The sequence below is a fragment of the Orcinus orca genome, chromosome 10, assembly GCF_937001465.1.
Source record: "Orcinus orca chromosome 10, mOrcOrc1.1, whole genome shotgun sequence".
In the NCBI taxonomy this organism is placed as follows: domain Eukaryota; kingdom Metazoa; phylum Chordata; class Mammalia; order Artiodactyla; family Delphinidae; genus Orcinus; species Orcinus orca.
In genome coordinates, this window is record NC_064568.1 from 95,644,552 (window position 1) to 95,663,604 (window position 19,053).

The window sequence follows — 19,053 nt, forward strand, 5'->3', positions numbered from 1 at the left end:
TGGTACAGGTGATAATGAAGTCCACAAAAATGGTATGAGAAGAACAGTAGGAAAACAGACTCTCTTGCTGAGGAGGTCAGGGTAGTCAGTAGAGATGACATAACTAGAAAATATAAGATTAGAATATTGTGAAAATTTTGTATGGAAATTTAAAAGACTAAGCCTTTAGTACATCATTGTACTTTATAGTATATTAGTACTTTATCATTGTTAGAGGGTTCTACCATAGTTTGAGGGTAGGATTGCAGTTTCTTCGTGAGTTTTTCTCTTAAATACTATCCTCATGGCAGGAAGTTGCTAAAGAGACCTATTATTACCTGAGTTGAGGGAAGCAAGCTTAACGGAAGGGGTTGATGACACAGCATCCTCTTTTGTGTGCAGTATAGAAGAAAGTAAGCTTTTAAACTGTCTTAAACTGTTAAGCAGTAACAGTTACTTTCTAGTTGGTAATGGCTTTCCTTACCAACGGTATTGTGAAGTAGGCAAGGATGGTATTAACTGTGAAAACCATTTTACAGATGTAGAGCTGAGTACCAGAGAAGTAAATGACTTTTTTTTTTTAAGGTCAGTAATTAGTAACTAGTAAGTTGCAGAGCTGTGACTACTTCCTGCGATGTCTGACTTCTAGACTTGTGCCTTCTCCGTTACCCCCCATCAGAAATGCTCTTCTCCCCGCCCTCCTTCTTCTCCCCCATCCTAACTTCTGTTCAAGCTGTAAAACTCAACTTCAGATGTTACCTCTTCCAGGATGCTTTCCTTGATTTACATCCCCGCCAAATGTTGTGTCACTCCTTGTGGAGCTTTCATCACAGAACCGAGTCTCTGTACTATAATAACTTTATTAGCTTTTTCTAGGCTGTTCACTCCTGGAGGGCAGGGGCTGTTTCATTATATCCTTAGCACCTAACACAGAGCATGGCCCAGAGGCTCTTAAATGTGTGTTGAATGAAAGTATCCCTCTCAAATATTATATTGGATTATGAAAAATGCACTTCAGTATATTAGTAAGATCACTAAAAGCTGCGATCTTAAGGATTTCCCTTAAACATTATTTTCAAAGTTTGATTTTTCTTATCAATTCTCAAATTTCATCAGGATACTAAACAAGCTTTTCTGACTGACAGGAATGTCCTGGGGCCATTGCCCTCTTCTTCCTAGATCTCTATGGGCCTTTTTACCCTGATAGGTCTTACAGATAGACGTATGTATGCACCCACGCGCGCCCACGCACCCAAGCTGTTAACCATTGGTTACCTTTGCTGGCATTATTATGCATAAGGTGCTTTTTGCTTATCTGCATTCGATGTTCTTTTTTTCCTACAAACATTGCCTTTTTAATGAGAAAAGATCATTTTTATTTAAATATTCTCTAAATTTTCATCAAGCGTTTCCTTCTGAGCTGTATAATCATAACCTAGATCTTCATAGGAGAAATTTGGATGGTTAGATATTGTTGCTTGGGGTGTGGAAGGATCTGAAGGGCAAATATTGACGAGCTCAGCATGGAACTGTCGGCACATGCTATTCGTTCAGGCAGCGTGACGTAGGTGAGAATTGGCAATGCCCTAAGTATCTCCAGAGCAGCATTTAAAAAATTAAGATGCAGCAAAAATACTTGAGAATCTTCACCAATAAGAAAGCCTGTGAGAGAAAAATAGTGTTGGGCGCTGGGAAGGTATGAAGGGATGAGACTGAGTAGTTTTGCAGGTTATTACTTGCCATTGAGAAAGAGTATATTTTTGAGTAGTGAGGACAAATGCCAAAACATCAAGGCTGTTAGTGAAAAAAAATAGTCTAGAAGCGAGTCGAGTATGAGGGTGGGGAAAGAGGTGAAGAGAGGTGGGTTCCAGGAGTAGTTTGAGAGGGAGGGTTTCCCTTACACGCTGCAAGTGCATGCTGGGGTGAGGGCCAGGAGTTGATTAACAAAGAATGGAGAGCAGATCTGAGTTTGAAAAATAGTGGGAAATACGTGCTGAAAAATGATTTCTCCATATTGATCGGAAGTCATCAAACCACTACATTTTAGTCCACGTACTTTATCTCCAGGAGTACAGAGTTGTTAAAGGTCAGCTACAGATTGGGCTTTGAATACATTCAGGATGTAACTAAATACCTTTATTCCAGATTGCTGTTGCCTTGTGAAGTCAGTTTATACGTAGGCTCTGTAGTTGAGTAGTAATTTATTTTAAACTAAGCTGCAAGTATGCTATTTCTAAAATTAGGTTTGTTTTTTCATTTTCAGTAATGATGTAGACATGGAAACAGATCACTACTCCAATGGAGTTGGAGAAACTTCATCCAATGGTTTCCTAAATGGTAGCTCTAAACATGACCACGAAATGGAAGATTGTGACACCGAAATGGGTCTGCAGTGATATTTCTTACATTTTTAATAAAAAATGATGACTACAAGGTTATGTTTTTACTTGTACTGATTCACAGCTGATGAGCACAAATCAAATTTAAAGATGTATGTGCCATTGGATTTTACAGTGATACGTATTACTTCTCGTAAAATTTCTTGTGAGAGGGGGTTGCTAGAGAGAGTAGAGTTTAATTTTTTAGTATCTTCTTTGCTGAACTGTTTCTGCGCAACTGTAGTGCTTTCATTAATGTAGGAGTACTAACTTATTAGTGTTAAATATCCTTTAGGACAGCTAAGGTTGGAGATATGAAAAGTTTTTATACCTATTTCAGTATAGCCAATAAAGGCCAAATGGGTAGAGATGATTTTATAAGTTCTAATCAAACTTTCTTAAATTCATTCAATGTGAATACATGTGACTCTGTGCAGCCCAGCGCCTGGCAGATGGTAGGCGCCTGCATTTGACACCCCCTGGCTCCTGCCCCCTCAGAACATGTGGCTGACAGATACGTTCGCACGCATAAGTTTACTTTGTTGACAACTTGTGCAGTAAATTGTACCGAAAAGTTAAACCATCAGCAAACTTTCCCATCAATTGGAGAGTGAAAATTATTGAAGCTTATACATTCTTATTTGTCAGAACATTAGATTTCTTAGTATTTTGAGATTAAAAGGTATTCATTCAGATTGTTAGAAACTACTTTATAAATGCAAACTTATATTACACAACCACCTTGTTGTTGAGGATTGTGTGTTCCAATGCATAATTCACTCTTTCAAGCAAGGAGTATGATTGAAAAGGCAGCCTAGCTTCACTCTATCAGATATCAGCAAGCAACCTCAACATTCCAGGAGTAATTTGAGCATAGTGATTAAGAGCAGGAGCTCTAGAGCCGGATCACCTGGATTTGAATTCTGCAACTGCCACTTACTAGCTGTGTAACCTTGGACAAATTACTTAGGAGCTCTTTGCCTCAGTTTCTTCATCTGTAAAATGGGTATAATAATAACTGCCTCATAGTTGATCTGTAAAAAGCTAATAGCACAAAGTAAGTGCTTTGTAAACAGTAACTATTATCATTATCATTAGTGATTTATGATGTTGTTGTTATTAGTGACTTATACTGTTTGTTATTGATCAGTGATTATTGTCAGTCGAGATATACACTGTAAAATTTTTTCCTAAAAGTAGTATTTTTCTAAAAGTAGTATAATTAACCCTTTTGATTAGTATGTGGTGTCTTCTGTGTTTTTATTGGAGTCATTTAGTCTTTCTTACCTTCTATCTCTGTTCTTTGTCAGTTAAAGTAGCCTGAGAAGCACTACTTTTTTCTTTTTCTTTTTTTCATGTTGCTGTAGTTTTAGAAAATCGTGCTTATTATTAACCTTTCATAAAATTTTCCCTGAGACATATGTACATGCTAACACTGAAAGGTTTGTCACCTGACTTTCAACTGAAAGCTGGATATTGGATCCTAGACTCTTGAGGTCTAGATAAAGTATACCTTTTAGCTACAAAGTTCCACATTAAATTAAAAATCTGCATATTTAGGTAAAATATTAGGAAGTAATTACTAAATGAAACGTCCAAAATGTTGTAAGCAGTTTATATTCATTTCTCCATTGTACTCCAGATGTAAGGCAGTAAAATACCTGTTTGTTTTGCTTACAGAAGTTGATTCAAGCCAGTTAAGACGCCAGCTGTGTGGAGGAAGTCAAGCCGCCATAGAAAGAATGATTCACTTCGGAAGAGAGCTACAAGCGATGAGTGAGCAGCTGAGGAGAGAGTGTGGCAAGAACACAGCAAATAAAAAAATGTTGAAGGTAAGTTTGTTTTTCCTTGAAAACTTATAAATGTGTCAAAGGAACTAAAATGTAGTTTTGTAACACATTGAGCAACACTGGAATTCCTGTTGGGAACTTGGACGCGCGCCCCTCCCTGGCTTCCAGCCCGGCTGAGGGTGCGGACACGCGGCAGCGTTCGGCAGCCCGGCTCTACTGGACAGGCGCTGGACTTCTGTACAACATACAGATTAAATCTCAGTTCTGCCACTTACCAGTGTTGTGTGCCCCTTGTCAACTTGCTTTCTTAGTTTTCTCGGCTATAAAATTGGCAGAGTTATTAGGAGAAATGTGGGTGTGCTGATAAAACTATAAATTTGAGATATTTTTACTTTAGTAGAGATTGTTCAGAGTTGCAGCAAATTGAATGTATAACGTGTGGCTTTTCTTTTGAGATTGGTGAAGGGTTGGGTCATCTTTCACAGAGAAGAGATAAAACACGTCTTCAAGTCTCTTCTGGATTGATGCCTGCGCTGGATATAGTGAGATGGAGAAAATGGAAACAGTTCATTAAGTTAGCCACAGTTCTGTGTAGCAGTTAAAGATGGAGTTTTGCCTACCTTAAGTCAGCATTGCAGTTAGTGGTAGAGATGAGGTTTTTTTCATGTTCATAGAAGTCCCACCAGCCCTGTACACCTGTGAAACATGAACCTAGCCATTGTAGTTTTTTGTTTGTCCTGCACGAGGTTGGGCTCAAAGTTGGTTTGTTACAAATATCTTCTCCTGAATGTTTTGAAATAAGCCCAAAAAACGAAGGGGAGATGCACGTAGTGGCCTTGACACTGATGCTTGGGTATAGGAGAGGGCGAGACTCAAGACTCCTGCCATCCCTTCCTGACCTAAACTGAGAGAGGGCCAGCGAGCAACACGTAGTAGTGCTAAATATGGCATAAAATCAGTCCCCCCCAAAAAAACCCATCCCAGCTACATGCACTGTAGCCTCAGTAGAGCACCTGTCTAGTCTAGGATGGGTTAAGAAGCCACGTATATACGCCTCCAGATGAAAAGGCATATGCATAACTTGATTTTTCCAGACTGGGAATTTTCATCGTTATACAACTTTGAGAATCTTTTCTGATATCAACAGTGCTAAGAAACTTCTCAGGCTTTACTATTATTTCACATATCCAAAGCTATCCATTTGGGAAACTTCTTTGCTAGGTACTGGGGTTGTTTTAGGGCAGTGGTTCTCAACCTTTTTGGTATCTAAACACTTTAAAAACTATTAAAGATTCCCAAAGGGCTCTTGTTTGTATAAGTTATATTTATTGATTTTACTCTACTAGAAATTAATACTAAAATTATTAATTCATTTTAAAATAATAAGTCATTGTTATTTTTCATAAGTGTTATTTTATCTTCCTAAAATAAACAAACAAAAATAATGAGAAGAGTGGCCCTGCTTTACATTTTTGTAAATCTCTTTAATGCTAGGTTTAGTAAATGATAAGCTGGATTCTCATACCTACTTCTGTATTCAGTGTGTTGTGATATAACACACGTGTAGCCTCTGGAAACCCCACTGTATAGTTTTGAAAGAATGAGAGTGAGAAAAGAGCAAGTAATATCTTAGTATTACTATGAAAATAGTTTTGCCCTCACAAGAGACCCTGAAAGGGTCTTCAACCCAGTTGTTCCTGGATCGTGCTTTGAGAACTGATGTTTTAGGAGATATTTGGGGGTGTGAAATGTTTTTGAAAAAGAAATCATAGGCTTTTTTACACTGGGTCATCTGACTCTGTTTTCTTGTTAATACTTTATGCTGATGGAGTATGATTTTATGTAGTCCCTTTGAAAATTTACTCCATTGCTTATTCTTTGATTCTAATTTGCGTGAAGCACAGGAAGTGGCATTACATGGCCTGTCCTCAAAGATATTCCTTGATTATATATTGAATTAAGTGATGATGTGATTCATCATCTAAAGAATGTGGATGGCTTTGATTTTGTACCTATGACTTCTAAGCAAATGCCACCTACTTCAAGAGATTGTCTTAACATTCTGAGCTGCTTCTCTCCCATTCCCCAAACTTATCTTGATCCAGGTAAGAGATAAGATGGGTGGCTGATCCAGCTTCTAAGTACCTAAAGAACAATGCTGGAGGATTTGAGGGTAACACAAAGAGAACTTTTTTTTTTTGCCCTGCTTGAGAAGGTTTAGAAATTACTGTTTTCTTTTATTCTTCACTTCAGGTCATGGGTGGTTGAAATGGGTGTTTTTATCTTTAGTTTTGTTTGAATTTGCACAGACTTCTGAAGCATGCATACATGTGTAGAGAGACAGGATTTGGTTAAGGCCGGCTTGAGACTTACCGAAGTTGCCGTAAGGTACACGCGTGTTGTGCTTCCCCTCAGTCGTGGAGTAGCAGGCGCACCGCGGACCTTGGGGCAGCCCACCTGTGCTAAACACGGGCTGGGCGGCCTGCTGCAGCCGTGGTTCTCTTGACCTTTTTCTGACTTTCTCGGTCTTCCTTTCCTGTTTTCCTGTTGTCTTTGTTTTTGTTGCTTACCTGCCTGAATCTGCCAGTGGCTCCCGGGAGAGCCACCTGAATTGTTCAACAGCTGTTTACTGCGCTTGCGCAGAGCAGCAGGGCACCTGCTGGAGGGCCGGGAGAGTCAGGTTAGAGCGAGCAGCCCCAGCTGCAGGTAGCTCTCAATCTAGTAACTTTAGATGCACCCTGTTTAGAAACTGCTACGGAGTTTAAGCCAAGTGTAAGTACAGTTTGAGAATCCTACCTAAATGTCACACTTTGTCAGAAATTTTCCCACTGAGGTAATGTTTTTTCTGAAATAAAAAGTAACCCATAATACCATGATATTTAACAGGTATTTTCAGTTTTGTGCCTTAAATCGCATGGGCATATATTTTATCTGGTTGGTAATTGTAGTTATCCTATTTGTATTGTTCTTATTATCATAAAAAATGTATTTCCAGTTTCTATGTGTTATTGACAATTATTTTTAAATGGCTACATGATATTCTAGTGTGTTGCTGTATCAGTTTATTTAAGCATTGCTCTATTTTTAGATTTTCTATTTGCCTTTTAAAAAATGCTTTGAACACCTTTATACATGTATCTTTGTTTCTTCCTTAAAATTATTCCACTGGAATAAAGTCCCAGAAATAGAATTATTGAGTCAAAGGATACAATTATTGTGGCTCTTGCTACGTGTTGCTGCGTTGCTTTCCAGAAACGTCTACCAACTTATCAGCAGTAATAAAGGGATGTGCTGGTGGCACTGATACCTTAATTCTACTTTAGTGTGTTTAACATGTATCTCAAAATTGCTTATTTGCATTTCTTTGGTTACTTTCACCAATTGGTCTTACAGCAGAATTTAAAACATTAAGGTTGCTTTGCTGATTTCATTCCCCTTGTAAAGAAAGATAAAGTTCTAGATATTTACTCCTGGGAACTTGATGGCATAAACCGGTTGTTTTTTTTTAAGGGTTTTTCAGTTTTCTTGCTTAAAGCTTCACTCTACTTGCAAGCTGTGCTTCATAGTGTTGTGTGATCCATCTAAAATCAAGTCTAATCCATATCACTCCGTTATGTAAAACTCTGTTGCCTTATTGGAAAAAATGGAAGCTTTTTAGTGTGATTTTTAGGGTGTTTTAGGATCTAAGCCCTTACCCATGGTTCCAGCCATGCCTTTTCTCCTTTCCAGCCTCAGTTTCCATGTAGCTTGAGCCTGTATCTGTGATTGCTTCTTGTGACACAATACACTCTGTTAATAAGCAATACACGGTACATCATTTACATGTCTGCCTCCCCCATAGGACTGTGTGAGTCCTCGAAACAGTGATGAGGTCCTGGTGGTCCCCGTCTGTGTCCAATAAATATTTGTTCAGCTGTACTGAAAATATGGGGGCAAAAGTTTAGACTTTTTTCCTCTTAATATTTAGATTGGTAATTAAAAGAAAGAAACTGTATCCTACTAAAAGAAGTACAGTACCGTGTGGTGGTAATCTCTCACTGCCTCAGTTCGCGTCTAAGATGGGCATAGTAGTAACCACCTCCTAAGGTTATTGTGAGGATTAAATGAGATGATACACATTAGCGCTTGAAACATTGCCTCACACAACATTAGTGCACAGTAAATTACTACCATCATTATCTTTTTCTGTGAATTTTGTTTTAAATGCTAGAAGGTGTATTTGACAGAATGGTCTTGATTTGACTTTTGGGACTACAGCATTTCACCTTTTTGGTAGCATGTCAGGATGTAGACGCAAGAGGATAGTTCTGTGCTTAAAATAATGATGTAGCAGTTATTCCTTGGACAGATTCTTTAGTCTGTCTTTTAAAATTCATGTGCGCTATAGGGATGGTACCTCATTAGATGGTTGTGGGGTGAATTAAGTCTTGAGCAAAGCTCAGTCTTTAGAAATAGCGTGATTAGAGTTAGCTTCACAGGATATCAGATATTAATCTTTCTCCATCAATAAATTTGGATTGGGGGGAACCAGAAGTAGAATCTAGTAGCTTTGTGAGATGCATAAAATATCTTAAATACTGTTAAGAAGCAGATCTTGCAATCAGCAGGTATATGAAGCTTTTTTTTTCCTCCTTGTATCTACTAGCACCTGTGAGTAGCTGCAGGGGATTCAAACTAGTATAAGTTCTTCAAAGAACTTTCATTAATAACTGTGGCCAGAAGTCTCATGTGAATGAGATACTCAGCAGTGTAGGACAGTGGAGGTGCCCCGTGTATCCCTGTCTGTAGCCTCAGGCCGCACAGCTCTGCTTTACGGGCAGTTCTTCTCCAGTCGTCACAACGTAGAGGCCAATTCAGATAAGAAAGGGCAAGAGCAGGCTTGACCAGGAAGCCTCACCCCCACTAATGAGATGGCTAGAGGGGTGCCGGAGCAGCTTCACGTGGGAGGTGCTATTCTTTAGGAATTTGTCTTCCACGTTTGAACGAGCAGCAGTTTGAGTGTCGCGCTACTGAATTCACTGGTTTGGTTTCCCCAGCGCCTTTCCACGTGCCGTCTGAACTGGGAAGGTGTGCTGTGTCTACCTGTATCTGTATCATAATGTTACTCTGGATTAGGGCATTGGCTTCTGGCAAAACGATAATTTATCTTTTACTGAAAGATTAGAGTGAGCTGACATTACTAATTTTGTTTAGCTCAGTTAGTCCTCATAAACTCTGTGAAACAGGACCTCTTATAATCCCCATTATACAAATGATGATACTGAAACTTAGGAAGGTTGTTCTTGCCAAAGGCCACTCTGGTGATGCAGCTTAACTTGAAGCCAATGTCTGAAACCACTGTAGTTATGTGCTTCCCACAGAAAGATGACAGGAAGACAGAGCCGTCGTCTGAAAAGAAGACAGTGTGTCAGTTACTTCAGGAGGGGCGGCTTGAGGATGGCTGGAACTACTGAATGTTCCTGAAGCGGAGCCAGTTTAATTTTGTTGATTACTGAGTTTGAGAAGATGACGTCCAGTGAGATACGCCCAGTTCCCACATGTGTTTAAAAAAAATACATGGGCTGGTCCTAACCTTTTAATGTCAAATTCATATTAGTGGTCATAAATGTTTTCTCCTTCTCTTTACTTTAACCAGTAATATAGCCCATTCCACAGGAATTAAGTTTTTTCCATTTTTATTCTATTCTGTTCTGCATGTGTTGTAGGGATAAGGGGTAGATGATGAAAATGGCTGTTTACAAGAAAAATGAAAACAAATTAGGCTTTGCTGCATAATTTAATTGTTAAAAAATATATAGCCTCCTAGTCGTAGGGGTAAACGGGCTTGTGTTAGTCTAGTGCCTTAAAGCCATATTTTTACCTTTCTCTCAACGTGTAATCATGGTGAGCACAGTCGCTTAACTGTTTGAATTAAAAACCAAATTGCTATGTTTTCAACAGGATGCATTCAGTTTACTAGCCTATTCAGATCCTTGGAACAGCCCAGTTGGAAATCAACTTGACCCAATTCAGAGAGAACCTGTGTGCTCAGCTCTTAACAGTGCAATATTAGGTAAGTGAAGCCAGAAAGCACTTCAGCTAGTCTCTGGGGTATTTGAGATGGTATTTGTGCTGGCACTTATATTTTGGTAAAATCATAAGGGAAATGTTTTCTACATTTAAAAAATTAAAATTACCTTAAAGTATAGAAAACTTCCTCTGGTATCTCAATCCCAGATTAAATAGATTCAAATGGAGTAAAAACAGGTATATTGGGGTGCATCTTGTGATTCTGGAAGACAGAAGTTTTTGTGTGAACGTGTACATAAGCATATCTGGCCCGAGCCACCCGTGTCGCAGCTCCCACGGGGCTCGAGTGAGTGCTGTCAGCATCAACCCTTGGAGACACGTGACATTCTCATTGAAGTTCAGCATATTTAACTACATGCCCTTACCAAGTAAAAAAGGGAGGGAAGGGGAGAACAGCAGGCTTAGGCAGGGGGAGCACGAAGTGAGAAACTGGGATTTGCTGTCCCCTGGTTGGTTGCCATTCCTGTGAGCAACTCACTGCAAAGTAGGAGTGTGGTATTTGTGTACTGAACAAATACTTTTTTTTTTTTTTAAACAGAGGACAATTTTTTTTTTAATCTTTATCCTTGGCCGCGTTGCTGCACGCCAGCTTTCTCTAGTTGCGGTGAGCAGGGGCTACTCTTCGTTGCGGTGCGCGGGCTTCTCATTGCAGTGGCTTCTCTTGTTGCAGAGCATGGGCTCTAGGCGTGCAGGCTTCAGTAGTTGTGGCGCGCGGGCTCTAGAGCACAGGCTCAGTAGTTGTGGCGCGCGGGCTTAGTTGCTCCGCGGCATGTGGGATCTTCCCGGACCAGGGATCGAACCCGTGTCCCCTGCATTGGCAGGTGGATTCTTAACCACTGAGCCACCAAGGAGTCCCTTGAACAAATACTTTTTATGTGAGTTCAGTAACTGCACATTTTGTGCGTTTATGTATAAACTATAGGGTTGATTGTTTACATAAAACTTTTACTATCTGGGCAGTTTTTCTCAGAGGTAGTTCAGATGAGAGCGATTTTTCACCTTTTTAGAATGTAATTCCTCAAGAAAAATGGGGACTACCAGTTTAGAAGTTTGTGCTGTTTGGCCCTGTTAGGTTTATGTCTGAAACTATCTTAGATAGGATCAGTATCACACAGAGAGACTTGGAGTGAAGGCCAGGGCTCATGTGGCTGGAATGTAAAGGAAGCAGTTTAAAAGTATGCACGCTTGGGCCTTAATCTGCTTCTTTGTCCTTCTGAAATTCATTATTAATTCATGGTGTTATGGTCTAACACTGAAGTTCTGGAATAGTAGTAGTGTTTTTTGTGTTATATTTTTCTTATACAAATTCAATGTGAATTTTCTTTGGGTAATGTGTATTTTCTTTGGTTATACGAAATTCATTTAGCTTTATTGGTAAAAATAAGTGTACTTAGTAGCAGTGCTGGGATCATAGGGCAAATAATGGTTTACTATAATTGTCTTTTTGAAATGACTACATTATAGGTAATCATGAAGCCCTAAATTGCTTTGTATCTAGGTAAACACTCAGACTTCGAAAGAATTTTTGAAAAGTGAACAGTTTTCTTATGACAGTTAAAAATCTTGGGTTCTCCAGGGGAATTAAAATTTTCAGTAGTAAACTGCTTAGGACCATTATCCAGGACATGTGTATTCTTACATATTGTGCCATGTATTATGTAGTTCAGCTGTAAATAGTGCTTAAACTTATATTAAATGTATATAATTCTTGCAAAAGTAATGAGACTTAAATTGCTGTGGATGTATGTGTGCATATTTATAAACACTGTGCTATATTATTCAGCTTCATCTCTAAATAGTGCTTAAAGTTATATGATCTGTAATTCCTGTGAGTTTCATAAGCTAAAAAAATTTAAAGATGCTTACAGATGTGCCTCCCTTGGCCAAAATAAAACTGTAATGTGCTTACCTCTGAGCAAGGTTACTTCCCTGTGAACCTTCAAGAGATATTTTTGAAAGGATGGTTTCCTTTTCATTGTTTATTGTCATGTTGATTTTGTGTAAAAATTAAATTGTTCCTGATTCTAGCTGAGGCAGAGTTAGTTTATAAAGTCATTCCTGCTTAGAGTTGACCAAAAAATGTATCACCATCAGAATTTAGCTGAAGAGCATCTTGCCAGAGAAGAGCTAGTACTTGAATAATCTTAACCCACAGACCACTTTTCACCAGCGTGTGCATCTTTTCTTGCGTTATCTGTATTCTAATATTCTTCATCCTGTGTTACTTCCCCTTACACCTTAAGTCCGGAACCTGCTCCCTTTATTTCTGCCTCATCCCTTCCGGAACTTCTTTCTCCCACCGCTATGTGCAGCCTCAGAACCAACCACATGGAGCCTTAACCAGCCCTGGATCACTGTTCTTGCCCTGCTGTCAGCTGTGCCTACAAGGACTGATTAGTACTTTTACTAACTGGGAATCTGCCTAAAATTAAAATTTGGACACCTGCACGCAAGGAAAAGTTACCAGCTTCTATGGGTTTGGTCACTTTTATCATTAGTCCAGTTTTTCATTTCTGGCAAAGAATGAAAGGGGAAGAATCCATCAGTGAAACTTGTACCGAAAACCTGGTGCCGTTTTCTTTGGTAATGTCAATTGACCTTGGAAAAATAGAAGGGAAATACTAAATATTCCTTACTCCCCACTGCAAACATTAGATAATTACATCGTTTCCATCATAGTAAATGTGGAAGTTTTTGAGTGTCTAACACCTTGAAAGTCTAATTCTGCAAGAATTTTTTCTTATTACTTGGATACCCAGTAACCATATTACCTTGTCAGAGTAGATGTCCAAGGCATGTGCTGTTTGCTTAAAAACCACCTTTGCTAGCTAAGTAGTTAAGAGCAGTACAGACATCGGTAATTTTGTAAGTAATGCAGTATTTTCCTGATTGAGAGACGTTGTTTGAAATGTATTGCTAATTGCTATTTCCATTTTTAATCATTTTTCCTCAGAAACCCACAATCTGCCAAAGCAACCTCCACTTGCCCTAGCCATGGGACAGGCCACACAGTGTCTAGGACTGATGGCTCGATCAGGAATTGGATCCTGTGCTTTTGCCACAGTGGAAGACTACCTACATTAGCTATGCATTCACGGAGCTCACACTTATATTGTGGCATATAGTCAACATGGAAGTAGACCAGTTCTGCTGATTTGAAATTTAGATTTTTTAAATTATGTACTGGGGACAGGTTTTTGTTGCTTTACATTGCTTCCTAGTTTACAGCATGATGCAAATGATTTTCTAACTTAGTGTTAGGAGAAATTATTTTCCATCTTTAACCTCTTAGTTGTCTAAGAGTTAAATATTACTGAATTTCAGACGTTCAAATTGATCATCACAAATCCTTTAAAACAATTACCTAAAAGAAACCAAAAAATCCTGCCTTCTTTGTTGGGGGGAGAGAGGGGGGAAGGAAACGGAACAAGTTGTGTTTGTGTTAGCATGTGGGTGATGTAAACTTCAAATTGGGAGGTGTTCTGACCCCCGCTCCCATGTAAGCAATTCAATCAGTGTAACTTGCAAAATGCATAAACATCTGACAGTTTGAATTTATAGTGTTGATGGAAGAAATCATTTTTAATGTGTACTGTAAAACTTGAAATACTCAGGAGCTGAGTGAATATGTTTGTTGCTACTTACAATCCCGACCTGTTAAGTCCCAGTAGTTTTGTTTTAACATGGTCTTTTTCAGCTTTGTTTCCTGTTTAACTACAGAGACTTCTGTTGTAGACTCACAAGTTTAACTGTTGTATTATAACAGTATTACATGTCAACAGTGTGGTCATGACCTTTATTTATATAAAAACCAAATATTTAGTCAATTTACCGTGTCTTAATTTAATCTTTGTACACCTTCCATTTTTAAGTGCTTAAATGAGTACTATATTGCAATAAAAATGTAGTGATATAATTAACCAGCCATTAAAAATTTACTTCTACAGATACTAGAGTGTCAATTGAATTTATATTAGGTACTGGCATACAGTTAGAACAACTAAAATGAGTGGTTGCTACTATAAATCTGAGTTCTGCAACCTCAGACTGCCTTGAGTTTACTGGCCTCTGTGGATTAGGGTCAAACCCGATACTACGGGTGATACAGAAAGAAAGCAGGAAATGAATCTTCTTGTTTTCACAATCATAATATGGCATGTGACTTGCCATTTTTACAGCAAACTCCCAAACTGGTTAAAAGTAAAACATAAAAACAAGCTGTTCAACAGGATAACAAACAACCATGTCCTTTGGTTTGGTAAACCTTCTTTTAAAAAAGAACAGATTATCTAGCTACACTTAGATACTGCACTCTTCCTCGTATTCTGTGAAATTCTCATCAATAGCGCAAAAATATCCAAGAAACTAAAGCATCTGAGAGCTGTAGTGGAAGACTTTTCCTGCCACACACCCTGCAGGGGAGGGGGGGAGGGGTAGCAGAGGAGCCCTACTGGTGTGGGCACTGCTTGTGTTCAGTAAAATGGGTAAACAATTATAAAAAGAAAGGAAAACAAGTCCTTTTAAACTGCTTTTTCTTCCAGGATGCTCAAAGACTATAAGGCACAATTACTTATACTCCATGGATGACATGTGACTGGGTACTACCCCAAACAGACTTACGATTTTTATAATGACCCTCTAAAATGATTTGTAAGTCTTTTATTAATCTTTTCAGAAAAATTAAATGCTCTAAACTAAAAATTTATAAGTTCTGTACATACAAAGTCCTCGTTCTTCATTTAGCTTTGATTTACTTCTTAGAAGTTTTCATCTTTATGACCATCCAACGTCTTTTAAACCTCTTGGCATTTTGTTTTTTCTGGGATGCTAGAATAGAAGGTTTTGTGCAGTTAAGAATAATAAAGAGATAAAATTCCCAAGAAACAATTCCAAATTTTCTAGTTAACACATGAGTGTAAATATTAAAATTAGGTACATGTGCATACATACTACACTGACCTATTCTTCAGAAGCAAGTTTAAAATAGTAATAGAAGCCATTGTAAGAAAAACATCGATACTGCATGAGTATTTACTATCTCCTTAAAAAAGAACATCTTTCAGGGACTTCCCTGGTGGTCCAGTGGTTAAGACTGTGCTCCCAATGCAGGGGGCCCGGGATCGATCCCTGGTCAGGGAACTAGAGCCTGCATGCGCAACTAAAGATCCCACACGTGGCAGTGAAGATCCCACGTGCCGCACACAACTAAGACCCAGCGCAGCCAAATAAACAAAAATTTTTTTTTTAAAGAACATTATACAATATATAAAACTATCAGATTCAGAGAACAAAGCTGAATCTTACCCCAAGCATTATTCAAAAACTGGGCTGCGGCCTTTTTCACCGGTAACCTCTTGTTGTCAAGAGACAGGAACTTGTTTACTAGGAAAGAGAATTATTTATCATTGCTTTGTTTAACTTGCAGTTAAAAGGGAGAAAAATAGTCCATAAAGAAATTACCAGTAGTTCTGTTGGTTCCAGGACCATATAAACAATTCTGTATGAAGGCTTTGGCCGCTTCTTGCCTTGAATCTCTCAAATCTTGGTCTTTCAGCCTTACAGCCAAGTAGCTTTTATTCTGGCTGGTAATCAATACAAAAGGTCAAAATGAGGCAGTGCTTATTTTCAAAATAAAGTATTTTTGTTAGTTGACTCAAATAGTGGAAAACAATATCCCAAGTCCTAATTCTGTATATGCACGGGTAAGATGATAAAACTAAATTACAGGACTATTTTACAAGTAATGTTTACATCTTAGTAGAGCAAATAAATATTTTTTTAAATATAAATACCAAAAACTTTCCACAGAGGATCCAATCTGAAACTGCTACTAATTAAGCCAATACTCTCCTCCAAAGGTCTTTACATCCTACACACAAAAAAAGAAGACTCTTCTTACCCAACAGTCTGTACTTTTTGCACTTTTTCTTTAGCTTTCTTTGAGTCACTTCCTTTCTCACATTCTTCATTTTTCTTTTGCAAATTCACTAAAACATTGAGTTATATTTCTAATTAGCATTGGTGTAAAAATAAATCAGGAACACATACTGGAGTTCACTTTAAATACCCACTACACACCAGTGTGTGGTTTTTATTTGTAAGAAATAAGCTACAACTGGCCAGGCCTGTTCCCATGCTCTTTCTAAGGGTCAGTAACATTTGACTGCAAATATCTGCAAATGCAGTTGACACTTAATGAGAAGTTATTTAAATTAGAATAGTTCATACCTTCTTTCAACTTTGCGGGTGATTTCTTCACACTAAGGAAGAACAAGAAGAACACTAATTGGGATGGCAGAGAGCAAAGGTGACTCAACCTGTTACAAAATTTCATCTGGTTTTACAAATAAGATACCCCTCCCCCCCCCTTACTACCACCATTCTCAGTTTTTACTTAGGATCTTTAGAAAGAAAGAGTCTCTCCCCAGTGAACTGACAACTCAAAGTCAACAAACTATACTAGGTTGGGAATATCTTCTCAAAATTTAAAATCTGAAAATATATTAGCAGGCTTCCAAAGCAGACTGTTGTGGTTAACAGAGTTAAAGTGAAATATTTAAGAATTATATAGTACAGTATTTGAAATACAAAGTGAAAGGTGGTAGGCCTGCCTCACTTTATTTGGAGAGATCTCAAAGCATTAATTGAACAATTTAGACACAAACGAGGATAGAGACAAGAATTTATAGCCTCAAGAAGTGCGGTCTAATGGAGAGAAAGACAAATGGCAAAATACAATGAGATATCTACACAGAAGCACTTGCACACTGGAAAAGCTCGATGGTGGGGCGAGCGATGGGGTAGAGGGAGTGAGAGAAGACAGGTGACATCTGGACTTGGTTTTGAAAGGTGAAAAGGACTTTGTCACCGTGATGTATCCAGAAACCGAGTAACTCTGGAGAAAGTTCTTTTACTGAAAATTTGAGAACCACTGTCCTAAGTCAAAGATGCAGGGCTAAACTTCTAAACTGAAAGCAGTAAGAGGAGATAAGGGGGAATGGGGAGGGGGGAAAGCAAATATTTAGAAATGTAAATTAAGTATGGTTTGATTGATTCCCTGGTACAGATGAGGAAAAGTAGCTTTAAATGTGCAGTGGATGGCAGAGCTGCTAAGTGAAATGGGGAACGAGGAGGGAGGCCACGTTAGTGGCAGATAGGGCAAGTATGGGACAAGCTGGAGTTTTAGGAGGCTATGGATAATTGCCTGCTACTCCACTAAAGGATAAATTTCAAAACACTTTTATTCACACCATCTATCCTGCCCCTAGTACAATGACAGTGGCCCACAACTTATTGAATGAACACACTGGGATCAGCAACTCAGAAACTAGTTACCTATGGGAAAACAACAAACATTATAAAAACCAGAAGACTGAAAAGAAGTGGAATATTTCCCTCAACCTGTCCCACCAAAGTCAAATACTGTGTAGCTTTTTAATTTAGACTTTACAATTTCTTCAGTTATTTGAGTTCAAATAAATGTACCAATATGTAATTCAAAGACTATGTAGGCAAGTAATAAAACGAGATCCATTACTTACCTAGTTTGTGAAGCTGTAGTTAACTTCTCTAGAATAGTATCTGGAAGAAGTTTTCTTTTCTTAAAAACGTTTTAAAAATCAATTAAAAGTGAGGTACACGACAATATGCCCTGGATTGCTTTTAAAAGTTACCATTTTAAGGACAGCCCTACCTCTAGGCAAATAAATGAATTGGGCTGAACACCGCCCTCCACTATCTCTAAGCTGTGGGAAGACTGGGACCAAGCATCTCAGAAACTATTCCACATTCTTCGGAAGATGTGAAGGCTGGAACCCTCAGGTCACTATCATACACTGGAAGCAGTTAATATCACGTCCATATGGAGTCAGTTCTGTGGCCAATCTGCTAAACAGCAGAGAGCACGTCAATCATCCTCTATGTTGGAACGGCCCTTAGTTTCCAATGCACTTAATTCTCACGGCGACCCAGTTTCAAATAAACTACCTCCGCCAAGCGTCAGAGGTGGGACTGACCCTACGATTTCAGGTTCCCACTTCTTCCCACTCCCTTTTTCAATCGGTGGACAGCAAAGAGCACAAGCACCTTGTCACTGTAGTCAGAAGAAAATATTAGCGACTTTCCTCTACCCCACAGCCTAGCAACTTTGAATTCTACCCCGAGCCGCGTTGTGAAACGCCGCCCTCCCCTCCAACCTTCTGTTCGATGAACAGCTCCTCGCGTCGCTTCCTCTTCTCCTTCAGAAGCGTTTTATCCCTGGGAGAAAAGGCGAGAAGTCAGTGCGGGCAGGGACGAGCGGGATGGGAAGGGGCGCTTCTCCCCGCCCGGCCGCGGTCTCCGAACCTGCGCACGGTCTCGCGAACTCGCCGCTCCTCTTCTTTCGCTTCCGCCTGAGCGCTGGCGAAAGTCAGCTCCTCCGGGGCCTCGTCGTCAAGCTCATCGTCCCCTTCCTCGTCTTCCTCCAGCGGCTCGGCAGCCGCGCCGCTGCTCGGCTGCCCGAGCAACAGGCCGTGCTCCGCCTCCTCCTCCGAGGCGGGCTGGCCCTCGTCCACCATCGCCGACGCCGAAACCGGAGCGCGGGACGCGCGCGGTCTGAGCTGCACCATGACCCAAGCTGCGCCCGACCTCTGACCCGGAATCAGCACGCAAGCGGAGCGTGACGTAAAAGGCAGGCGCCGCGGGTTCTGTCGCCCTCTGCAGGTTCCGAGGCCCCATTGAGCTATGCAGAGGCGCATGCGCAGAGCGGGGACAGGCGTGGCCTGAGGAAAGCTGGGGGCCCTTCTCTTCCGCCCGGCTCCGGGGCTGCGCGCAGGAGGCCTCGCGGCTCCCTCCTCGCT

General features: G+C 39.7%; 2 protein-coding genes across 4 annotated transcripts in view; one reads left to right on the plus strand and one right to left on the minus strand.

Moving 5' to 3' along the window:
• Positions 1–14,164, plus strand: part of RANBP9 (RAN binding protein 9) — an 88,941-nt gene extending 74,777 nt beyond the window's left edge. The window contains exons 11-14 of one of the 2 annotated variants that reach the window (XM_049693787.1): positions 2,243–2,364; positions 4,038–4,189; positions 10,088–10,199; positions 13,170–14,164. In XM_049693787.1, the coding sequence (XP_049549744.1) occupies positions 2,243–2,364; positions 4,038–4,189; positions 10,088–10,199; positions 13,170–13,300 (517 nt within the window). In that variant the 3' untranslated portion in view covers positions 13,301–14,164. Of the gene's footprint in view, positions 1–2,242; positions 2,471–4,037; positions 4,190–10,087; positions 10,200–13,169 lie in introns of those variants that run through there. The other variant, XR_007469912.1, reaches the window with a different exon arrangement.
• A 696-nt stretch (positions 14,165–14,860) lies between these two features.
• On the minus strand, positions 14,861–18,951 carry NOL7 (nucleolar protein 7). Of its 2 annotated transcripts, XM_004273552.4 has the most exons (8): positions 18,560–18,951; positions 18,412–18,472; positions 17,758–17,816; positions 16,445–16,476; positions 16,116–16,203; positions 15,677–15,798; positions 15,521–15,598; positions 14,861–15,043 (listed from the first exon to the last, which is right to left on the minus strand). In XM_004273552.4, the coding sequence occupies exons 1-8, from the start codon at positions 18,949–18,951 to the stop codon at positions 14,967–14,969; spliced, it is 909 nt and encodes a 302-aa protein (XP_004273600.2). In that variant the 3' UTR covers positions 14,861–14,966. The 2 variants fall into 2 exon arrangements, with proteins under 2 accessions (XP_004273600.2, XP_049549761.1); XM_049693804.1 differs by lacking the exon at positions 15,521–15,598.
• Between the last annotated feature and the right edge of the window lie 102 nt (positions 18,952–19,053).